Source organism: Triticum dicoccoides, chromosome 1B (genome assembly GCF_002162155.2).
Source record: "Triticum dicoccoides isolate Atlit2015 ecotype Zavitan chromosome 1B, WEW_v2.0, whole genome shotgun sequence".
Taxonomy (NCBI): Eukaryota; Viridiplantae; Streptophyta; class Magnoliopsida; order Poales; family Poaceae; genus Triticum; species Triticum dicoccoides.
Genome location: NC_041381.1, coordinates 114,069,839 through 114,079,888, shown reverse-complemented (window position 1 = coordinate 114,079,888; position 10,050 = coordinate 114,069,839). Strand labels below are relative to the sequence as shown.

Genomic DNA, 10,050 nt, shown 5'->3' with positions numbered 1-10,050 from the left:
GAGGTGCAGTCGGGGGTGAGCCCCGATCCAGATCGGGGGGGCGAGAGGGACGAGGGAGTGGGGGGGGCCTCCTCGATCCAGATTGGATCGAGAGGGGGGCAGTGGGGCGACGGGGGTTAGGGTTCGGTGGGAGGGGGTTATGCAGAGGGGGCGCGACTGGGCCGGCATGGGGGGCCCGATGGCCTGCTGGGCCACGGCCCAGCAAGGGGTCTCCTTTCTTTTGTTTTTGCTTTGCCTTTTATTTATTTATTATTTTCTGTTTTCATTTAATTTAAAATATTTATACATTTTATAAAACTGTGTCTTCTACACCATAATCATCTATGTAATATCTAGTACAAACCGAACAATTTTATTTTAATGTTTGAAAACTTTTATTATTTACCAAATTTTGAATTTGAATTTGAATCGGTTTCGAACTAACTCAAGATTAGCAACTATAATTGAGGTGACGTGGCATCACTAGCAGAGGATCACTGTAGCTTAATTTCCCGGGCGTCACAATCATCATCATCATCATCATATATAGCGTGAAGCTCCTGCCTGATGCCCATTGATTTCAAGTCTGCCCTTGCTTTCGGCCCATCTTTGGTCCTCTCTGGCATGTTGAGCAGGGTACCAAGCAGACTCTCGCACACGTTCTTCATGATATGCATGACATCAAGGCTGTGAGGCACACGGTGGATCTTCCAGTACGGCAAGTCCTAGAAAACAGACCTCGTTTTCCATACCTTCAGCAGCGGCTCTGGCGCCTTTCGCTTCTTTCCCGGCTCTGGCGCCTTTTGCTTCTTTCCCGGCAGTGGGCAGTCTTTCCAATTTTTCAACAGCTTGTCTATTTCCTCGCCGCTCCTCGTACACGGGCGTTTTCGGGGTTCTGTTTCACCATCGAACAGATCCTTGCGTTTCCTCCACGGGTCATCGTCGCGAAGCCACCTTCGATGTCCCATGAACACGGTTTTCGAAGACCCGGGATCTCTATCTAGCTGGCGATACGTTGTGTCATCCATGCACCTTACGCATCCAGAAAATCCATGGACTACCTGCCCCGCAAGATATCCGTAACCGAGATAGTCGTGCACCGTCGTGAGCAGTGCGGCTCTCATAGGGAAATACTCTTTCTCTGCGGCGTCCCACGTATTGGCTGGCGTTTTCCACAGCGTGTCAAGCTCCTCTTTCAGCAGCCCCAGATACAGATTGATGTCGTTCCCTGGTTGTTTCGGCCCTTCAATTAGCATACTCATGTGAATGTACTTCCTCTTCATGCACAACCAGGGGGGAAGGTTGTACATCCACACAAACACAGGCCAGGTGCTATGTGTGCTTCTCTGGCTGCCAAACGGATTGACTCCATCGGTGCTCGCGCCCAGCACGATGTTCCTTGGATCGTTCCCAAATTCTGGGTATTCGAAGTTCAATGCTTGCCACTGGCTCGCATCCTTAGGGTGACTCAGCATCTTGTCTTTTTTATCTATCTCCGGATCATTTGCGTCATCTTCTCGCTTCTTCTCCTCCCTATCCGCGTGCCAACGTAGGAGCTTTGCTACCTTAGGATTCGCGAAATACCGCTGCAGACGAGGAGTGATCGGAAAGTACCACACCACTTTTCGAGGAGCTTTCTTCCTCTTCTTGTATCGAGTGACACCGCACACCGGACATATTGTAGACTCCGCGTGCTCGTCCCGATAAATGATGCAATTGTTCATGCACACATGGTATTTCACGTGCGGTAAATCCAGAGGACACACGATTTTCTTCGCCTCCTCCAAACTGGTCGGGCACTTGTTCCCCTTGGGAAGACGTTCGTGCCAGAATGACATGTTCTCGTCGAAGCATGCGTCGGTCATTTTGTGTTTTACCTTCATCTCCAGGGCCATGAGCGTTACTTTCAGGCGGGTATCCTCGGGCCTGCATCCTTCATACAATGGAGTAACCGTGTCTAACTCAAGTTGATCCATCTTGGCTTTCTCTCGGGCGGCAGCTCTTGTGTTATCCGTCTGCTTGAGAAGCAGCTCTTGAATATGAGGGTCCTGCACCCAGCCCATCGATGGTCCAGCGTCGTCTGCTCTGCCGGCATCATCATCTTCATGATCATGCCCGTCGCCTGCTCCGGCATCTTCCTCATCATCATGTCCTGCATCTTCTACATGATGACTGTGTACAGCATCACAGTCGTGATCATCTCCTGGGGATTCTTCGTCTTCTCGCCCGCCCGAGCCGCGGTGGTTGTCTTGCTGCCCTTCCTCATTTCTTGCCCGGCCCGCATGGACGACTTCGTAGTCATCTTCATCACCTTGCCACCGATAGCCATCCATGAAACCACGCAACAGCAGGTGGTCCCGCACCTGCCCGGAATCCGGGTCCGCAATAAGGCTCTTCAGCTTGCATCTTCGACACGGACATCTTATCTCCGTCTCGTTCTTTTGAAGCATCTCGGCCTTCACGGACCTCAAAAACCTATTCACGATGCCTTCGGTCATCGTGCGGACCATGGTCGCCTGCGGGGTAGAGCAAAACGATATTTTAGAACCAAACAAAAATTTGGCATGACCTTCCCTAAAAATAGGACCAAAAAGAATGCTTAATGCCAAAATTCTCGCCGAAACGGAAATGAATCAACATTCCGGCAAAATATTGGCAACTATCGCATATCAAATACCGGTACACCTCCAAACACAAACACATATGCAACACCACAAACATATGCAACACCACGAACATACATAGATCTAGCTAGGCCGTAAAAAGTGCATGTGCACATTGTTGTAAGGAGAACAACCTAAATATAGCTTCCCCCCTTACTTACCTATTAAAACAAGGTAATTTAACCACTTAATTTGAATGAATCTATGGTGGAAATGAGGTGAAAAAGAGGAGGCACCCGAGACAAGGAGGAGGTGGAGAGAATGAAGTGGGGAGAAAGTGAGTGTGTGGGTAGGAGAGGCTGTCCCAAATATCTTGTTGCTGCCCACTTACTAATGGCGCACCTCCTGCATGGTGCGCCATTAGTACTTACAACTACTAATGGCGCACTTGGGCAGGATACGCCATTAGTATGTTCGGAGAGGCGCACTAGTTCAAAAAAAAATCCTATACTAATGGCGCACCCACTGCCAGGTGAGCCATTAGTAGTTACAACTACTAATGGCGCACTCGGGCAGGATGCGCCATTAGTATGTTTGGATAGGCGCACTAGTTCAAAAAAAAAGTTTCTATACTAATGGCGCACCTGCTGCCTAGTGCGCCATTAGTAGTTACAACTACTAATGGCGCACTTTGCCAGGATGCACCATTAGTATGTTTGGACAGGCGCACTAGTTAAAAAAAAATTTGATACTAATGGCGCACCCGTAGCATGGTGCGCCATTAGTTGTTTAAACTCTAATGGCGCATCAGATTGTGGTGCGCCATTAGTATATACTAATGGCGCACCATCTTTCTAGTGCGCCATTAGTGTCAATCCCATCTATAGCCATTTTCCTAGTAGTGCACTAGTAGAAAACAGGGCTTTCGTCCAGGCCTGTTTAGCCCATTAGTCCCGGTTCAATCCAGAACCGGGACTAATGTGAGCATTTATCCTGGTTCGTGCGGCTAAGGCATTAGTCCCGGTTCACCTGTGCCCTTTAGTCCCGGTTTGTGCCTCAAAACGGGACTAAAGGGTGCGATGCCCATTAGTCCCGGTTCATGCCTCAAACCGGGACTAAAGAGTAGACCTTTAGTCCCGGTTTGAGGCACGAACCGGGACTAATGGGGTTGAGACCTTTAGTCCCGGTTCGTGCCACGAACCTGTACTAAAGGTCCCATTTTCAAACTCTACCCCCCGGTGGATCGCCTTTTCAGTTTTAAAAAAAATAAAAGAAAATGATGGAAATGTCAAAAAAATAAAATAAAATAAGTTTCCCATGTGATATGTGGTCTAGTTGTTGGGCAAATTTGCAAATGTGAATTTCGACTTTATTTGCAAAATCTCTCTGGAATTTGTAAATATGGGCATAACTTTTGCATACTAACTCGGATGAAAAAGTTTTTTATATGAAAAATCATCTACTCGAAAAGTTACATCCAAATTTAACAGGGGGAACATCGGCCGGGAATAAACGATGCCATTTAGATATATCAGAATTCCACCCAGGCAGCTTTATTTCAAGTGCTTCTTTGAAATCCCTTGAAAAACTTTTTAATTTCAGTGAATGCCTCAAGTTTTTATCCTCTGACGATTGTGATGATTGAATAGGTTCCATAATATATAGACGACGTGCCTCTCTGTCGATGATGTACAGGATGTATCAGCCGATTGATGCATAGGGAAGATAAATCTACAAGTGGAGCTATTAGAAACAAAAACAAACCATGATAACAATGGTCAAAATATTTTATTTACCTTTTTGCAAGATGAGATGTCGGTCTCCATCCCAGGCCAGCTATCAAATAATGTTGCCAACGTCTGGATAGTTTCCTTCTCACAAAACTTCTGACCTCGTGTTGACTCTAGCAGCATGGACTAAGTAAAAGAAAAAAAATATTGTTTCAACATGTTGATACTAATGGCCCCTAGAATGAAGAGTTACGGTAACTTACACAAAATCGTAGATCCATGTAGTGTATAGGAGGGTCTGTGAACAAGACTCCCTCGTCACATGCCAGCATAAGCACGGTGGTGTTGAAGCAATTTTTGTACATGGGCTGCTCCATGTTAAGTATGCACTGAAGTTTCTTAAGACATAAGCTCATTGGATCGGGTGTGGAGCTCCGGACCCACACCTTCCTGTAATTTGGATGGTAAGAAGAACAATAATATACATCCACACATTAAATATTGATAGATGATACTTACTCCAAACATCCAACATCATTGATCGACACGATGTAGTTGGAGAGGCCGGCAAGTATTTCACGTTGGTCCGTGGGAATGATAGTGTTTGGGGCGGGACGTTTCTCTTCGACCACGTCAGATGGATTATCCAGGATCTCAAGATCGGAATTAGCTAAAGTTTCTCCGTTGAGAGGTTGATGGTACATGGGACATCCTTTTAACTTATTAATCTCTGAATCGAGCAAAATTATTGCTAATTTTTTGGAAAATGTTTCATATCCTCCTACAAAAGAATTTGAAAATAATTTATAAGATATTTTGATAAAACATTATGAGATAATGTATAAAACTGAAATACCTGCGTAAACTGGTCTGACAATCCATGTAGTGTCCAGTATTCCATATAATTTAGCATAAACAATCCACACGATATGCTATAATATTATAAAATAATGCTTTAGAATATCACACAGATGAATCTAAAAACAAACTATTGAAACAAGTGCTTACCCATCGGTTTGTATTGCCTCCTGAATTTGCTCTACAACCGTCCATTTTGTAACATTGAGATCAGGCCACTTATTACCTTTGATAAACTCCGGACTATGCTCTGCAAGTTTCAGCCATTTCTCTAGCCCTAATAACTTTTATGTATATATGAGAAATGTTAAGGATGAAGTCAAACAAAATAAATGCTAAGCTGAGAAAAGAAATAGATAGTTACCGTAGTAGCAAGGTCATTGCGTTTGACATTCTCACCAAGTGAGTCCACTAGTAGAAAACAGGGCTTTCATCCAGGCCTGTTTAGCCCATTAGTCCCGGTTCAATCCAGAACCGGGACTAATGTGAGCATTTATCCCGGTTCGTGCGGCTAAGGCATTAGTCCCGGTTCACCTGTGCCCTTTAGTCCCGGTTTGTGCCTCAAACCGGGACTAAAGGGTTCGATGCCCATTAGTCCCGGTTCATGCCTCAAACCGGGACTAAAGAGTAGACCTTTAGTCCCGGTTTGAGGCACGAACCGGGACTAATGGGGTTGAGACCTTTAGTCCCGGTTCGTGCCACGAACCGGTACTAAAGGTCCCATTTTCAAACTCTATCCCCCCTCCCCCCCGTGGATCGCCTTTTCAATTTAAAAAAAAATAAAAGAAAATGATGGAAATGTCAAAAAAATAAAAGAAAATAAGTTTCCCATGTGATATGTGGTCTAGTTGTTGGGGAAATTTGCAAATGTGAATTTCGACTTTATTTGCAAAATCTCTCTGGAATTTGTAAATATGGGCATAACTTTTGCATACTAACTCGGATGAAAAAGTTTTTTATATGAAAAATCATCTACTCGAAAAGTTACATCCAAATTATACTCGTTGGAACATCGGCCGGGAATAAACGATGCCATTTAGATATATCAGAATTCCACCCAGGCAGCTTTATTTCAAGTGCTTCTTTGAAATCCCTTGAAAAACTTTTTAATTTCAGTGAATGCCTCAAGTTTTTATCCTCTGACGATTGTGATGATTGAATAGGTTCCATAATATATAGACGACGTGCCTCTCTGTCGATGATGTACAGGATGTATCGGCCGATTGATGCATAGGGAAGATAAATCTACAAGTGGAGCTATTAGAAACAAAAACAAACCATGATAATAATGGTCAAAATATTTTATTTACCTTATTGCAAGATGAGATGTCGGTCTCCATCCCAGGCCAGCTATCAAATAATGTTGCCAACGTCTGGATAGTTTCCTTCTCACAAAACTTCTGACCTCATGTTGACTCTAGCAGCATGGACTAAGTAAAAGAATAAAAATATTGTTTCAACATGTTGATACTAATGGCCCCTAGAATGAAGAGTTACCGTAACTTACACAAAATCGTAGATCCATGTAGTGTATAGGAGGGTCTGTGAACAAGACTCCCTCGTCACATGCCAGCATAAGCACGGCGGTGTTGAAGCAATTTTTGTACATGGGCTGCTCCATGTTAAGTATGCACTGAAGTTTCTTAAGACATAAGCTCATTGGATCGGGTGTGGAGCTCCGGACCCACACCTTCCTGTAATTTGGATGGTAAGAAGAACAATAATATACATCCACACATTAAATATTGATAGATGATACTTACTCCAAACATCCAACATCATTGATCGACAGGATGTAGTTGGAGAGGCCGGCAAGTATTTCACGTTGGTCCGTGGGAATGATAGTGTTTGGGGCGGGACGTTTCTCTTCGACCACGTTAGATGGATTATCCAGGATCTCAAGATCGGAATTAGCTAAAGTTTCTTCGTTGAGAGGTTGATGGTACATGGGACATCCTTTTAACTTATTAATCTCTGAATCGAGCAAAATTATTCCTAATTTTTTCGAAAATGTTTCATATCCTCCTACAAAAAAATTTGAAAACAATTTATAAGATATTTTGATAAAACATTATGAGATAATGTATAAAACTGAAATACCTGCGTAAACTGGTCTGACAATCCATGTGGTGTCGAGTATTCCATATAATTTAGCATAAACAATCCACACGATATGCTATAATATTATAAAATAATGCTTTAGAATATCACACAGATGAATCTAAAAACAAACTATTGAAACAAGTGCTTACCCATCGGTTTGTATTGCCTCCTGAATTTGCTCTACAACCGTCCATTTTGTAACATTGAGATCAGGCCACTTATTACCTTTGATAAACTCCGGACTATGCTCTGCAAGTTTCAGCCATTTCTCTAGCCCTAATAACTTTTATGTATATATGAGAAATGTGAAGGATGAAGTCAAACAAAATAAATGCTAAGATGAGAAAAGAAATAGATAGTTACCGTAGTAGCAAGGTCATTGCGTTTGACATTCTCACCAAGTGAGTCCACTAGTAGAAAACAGGGCTTTCATCCAGGCCTGTTTAGCCCATTAGTCCCGGTTCAATCCAGAACCGGGACTAATGTGAGCATTTATCCTGGTTCGTGCGGCTAAGGCATTAGTCCCGGTTCACCTGTGCCCTTTAGTCCCGGTTTGTGCCTCAAACCGGGACTAAAGGGTTCGATGCCCATTAGTCCCGGTTCATGCCTCAAACCGGGACTAAAGAGTAGACCTTTAGTCCCGGTTTGAGGCACGAACCGGGACTAAAGGTCCCATTTTCAAACTCTATCCCCCCCCCCCCGTGGATCGCCTTTTCAATTTTAAAAAAAATAAAAGAAAATGATGGAAATGTCAAAAAAATAAAAGAAAATAAGTTTCCCATGTGATATGTGGTCTAGTTGTTGGGGAAATTTGCAAATGTGAATTTCGACTTTATTTGCAAAATCTCTCTGGAATTTGTAAATATGGGCATAACTTTTGCATACTAACTCGGATGAAAAAGTTTTTTATATGAAAAATCATCTACTCGAAAAGTTACATCCAAATTATACTCGTTGGAACATCGGCCGGGAATAAACGATGCCACAGAATTCCATCCAGGCAGCTTTATTTCAAGTGCTTCTTTGAAATCCCTTGAAAAACTTTTTAATTTCAGTGAATGCCTCAAGTTTTTATCCTCTGACGATTGTGATGATTGAATAGGTTCCATAATATATAGACGACGTGCCTCTCTGTCGATGATGTACAGGATGTATCGGCCGATTGATGCATAGGGAAGATAAATCTACAAGTGGAGCTATTAGAAACAAAAACAAACCATGATAACAATGGTCAAAATATTTTATTTACCTTATTGCAAGATGAGATGTCGGTCTCCATCCCAGGCCAGCTATCAAATAATGTTTCCAACGTCTGGATAGTTTCCTTCTCACAAAACTTCTGACCTCGTGTTGACTCTAGCAGCATGGACTAAGTAAAAGAAAAAAAATATTGTTTCAACATGTTGATACTAATGGCCCCTAGAATGAAGAGTTACGGTAACTTACACAAAATCGTAGATCCATGTAGTGTATAGGAGGGTCTGTGAACAAGACTCCCTCGTCACATGCCAGCATAAGCACGGCGGTGTTGAAGCAATTTTTGTACATGGGCTGCTCCATGTTAAGTATGCACTGAAGTTTCTTAAGACATAAGCTCATTGGATCGGGTGTGGAGCTCCGGACCCACACCTTCCTGTAATTTGGATGGTAAGAAGAACAATAATATACATCCACACATTAAATATTGATAGATGATACTTACTCCAAACATCCAACATCATTGATCGACACGATGTAGTTGGAGAGGCCGGCAAGTATTTCACGTTGGTCCGTGGGAATGATAGTGTTTGGGGCGAGACGTTTCTCTTCGACCACGTCAGATGGATTATCCAGGATCTCAAGATCGGAATTAGCTAAAGTTTCTTCGTTGAGAGGTTGATGGTACATGGGACATCCTTTTAACTTATTAATCTCTGAATCGAGCAAAATTATTGCTAATTTTTTCGAAAATGTTTCATATCCTCCTACAAAAAAATTTGAAACCAATTTATAAGATATTTTGATAAAACATTATGAGATAATGTATAAAACTGAAATACTTGCGTAAACTGGTCTGACAATCCATGTGGTGTCCAGAATTCCATATAATTTAGCATAAACAATCCACACGATATGCTATAATATTATAAAATAATGCTTTAGAATATCACACAGATGAATCTAAAAACAAACTATTGAAACAAGTGCTTACCCATCGGTTTGTATTGCCTCCTGAATTTGCTCTACAACCGTCCATTTTGTAACATTGAGATCAGGCCACTTATTACCTTTGATAAACTCCGGACTATGCTCTGCAAGTTTCAGCCATTTCTCTAGCCCTAATAACTTTTATGTATATATGAGAAATGTCAAGGATGAAGTCAAACAAAATAAATGCTAAGATGAGAAAAGAAATAGATAGTTACCATAGTAGCAAGGTCATTGCGTTTGACATTCTCACCAAGTGAGTCCACTAGTAGAAAACAGGGCTTTCGTCCAGGCCTGTTTAGCCCATTAGTCCCGGTTCAATCCAGAACCGGGACTAATGTGAGCATTTATCCCGGTTCGTGCGGCTAAGGCATTATTCCCGGTTCACCTGTGCCCTTTAGTCCCGGTTTGTGCCTCAAACCGGGACTAAAGGGTGCGATGCCCATTAGTCCCGGTTCATGCCTCAAACCGGGACTAAAGAGTAGACCTTTAGTCCCGGTTTGAGGCACGAACCGGGACTAATGGGGTTGAGACCTTTAGTCCCGGTTCGTGCCACGAACCGGTACTAAAGGTCCCATTTTCAAACTCTA

At 42.9% G+C, this 10,050-nt stretch overlaps 3 protein-coding genes and 3 long non-coding RNA genes across 6 annotated transcripts in view; all 6 read right to left on the bottom strand.

Annotated features, from left to right (window-relative positions):
• Positions 1-4,283: 4,283 nt before the first annotated feature.
• LOC119350214 lies at positions 4,284-5,079 on the bottom strand. The gene is made up of 4 exons (XM_037618155.1): positions 4,832-5,079; positions 4,576-4,762; positions 4,379-4,498; positions 4,284-4,313 (listed from the first exon to the last, which is right to left on the bottom strand). The coding sequence occupies exons 1-4, from the start codon at positions 5,014-5,016 to the stop codon at positions 4,284-4,286; spliced, it is 522 nt and encodes a 173-aa protein (XP_037474052.1). The 5' UTR covers positions 5,017-5,079.
• A 91-nt stretch (positions 5,080-5,170) lies between these two features.
• LOC119302373 lies at positions 5,171-5,662 on the bottom strand. Its single transcript, XR_005147532.1, has 3 exons — positions 5,535-5,662; positions 5,321-5,447; positions 5,171-5,244 (listed from the first exon to the last, which is right to left on the bottom strand). It is a non-coding gene; the product is annotated as an uncharacterized LOC119302373 (long non-coding RNA).
• A 415-nt stretch (positions 5,663-6,077) lies between these two features.
• Positions 6,078-7,103, bottom strand: LOC119302367. The gene is made up of 4 exons (XR_005147522.1): positions 6,934-7,103; positions 6,678-6,864; positions 6,481-6,600; positions 6,078-6,415 (listed from the first exon to the last, which is right to left on the bottom strand). It is a non-coding gene; the product is annotated as an uncharacterized LOC119302367 (long non-coding RNA).
• Positions 7,104-7,269: 166 nt separating this feature from the next.
• On the bottom strand, positions 7,270-7,721 carry LOC119302361. The gene is made up of 3 exons (XR_005147518.1): positions 7,637-7,721; positions 7,423-7,549; positions 7,270-7,346 (listed from the first exon to the last, which is right to left on the bottom strand). It is a non-coding gene; the product is annotated as an uncharacterized LOC119302361 (long non-coding RNA).
• A 409-nt stretch (positions 7,722-8,130) lies between these two features.
• LOC119302354 lies at positions 8,131-9,806 on the bottom strand. The gene is made up of 5 exons (XM_037579396.1): positions 9,465-9,806; positions 8,976-9,237; positions 8,720-8,906; positions 8,523-8,642; positions 8,131-8,457 (listed from the first exon to the last, which is right to left on the bottom strand). The coding sequence occupies exons 1-5, from the start codon at positions 9,466-9,468 to the stop codon at positions 8,158-8,160; spliced, it is 873 nt and encodes a 290-aa protein (XP_037435293.1). The 5' UTR covers positions 9,469-9,806; the 3' UTR covers positions 8,131-8,157.
• Positions 9,558-10,050, bottom strand: part of LOC119350213 — a 2,536-nt gene continuing 2,043 nt past the window's right edge. Inside the window, exon 4 of the mRNA XM_037618154.1 lies at positions 9,558-9,649. Coding sequence (XP_037474051.1) covers positions 9,558-9,649 — 92 coding nt within the window. The remainder of the gene's footprint in view (positions 9,650-10,050) is intronic.

Excerpts from the sequence above, each read along its gene's own strand:
- LOC119350214 (XM_037618155.1), bottom strand. The coding sequence starts at position 5,016 with ATGTACCATCAACCTCTCAACGGAGAAACTTTAGCTAATTCCGATCTT. Across the intron at positions 4,499-4,575 it reads ACATGGATCTACGATTTTGT|TCCATGCTGCTAGAGTCAAC; the intron begins GTAAGTTACCGT and ends TCTTTTACTTAG. Across the intron at positions 4,314-4,378 it reads ACATCTCATCTTGCAAAAAG|ATTTATCTTCCCTATGCATC; the intron begins GTAAATAAAATA and ends CTCCACTTGTAG.
- LOC119302354 (XM_037579396.1), bottom strand. Across the intron at positions 8,643-8,719 it reads ACATGGATCTACGATTTTGT|TCCATGCTGCTAGAGTCAAC; the intron begins GTAAGTTACCGT and ends TCTTTTACTTAG. Across the intron at positions 8,458-8,522 it reads ACATCTCATCTTGCAATAAG|ATTTATCTTCCCTATGCATC; the intron begins GTAAATAAAATA and ends CTCCACTTGTAG.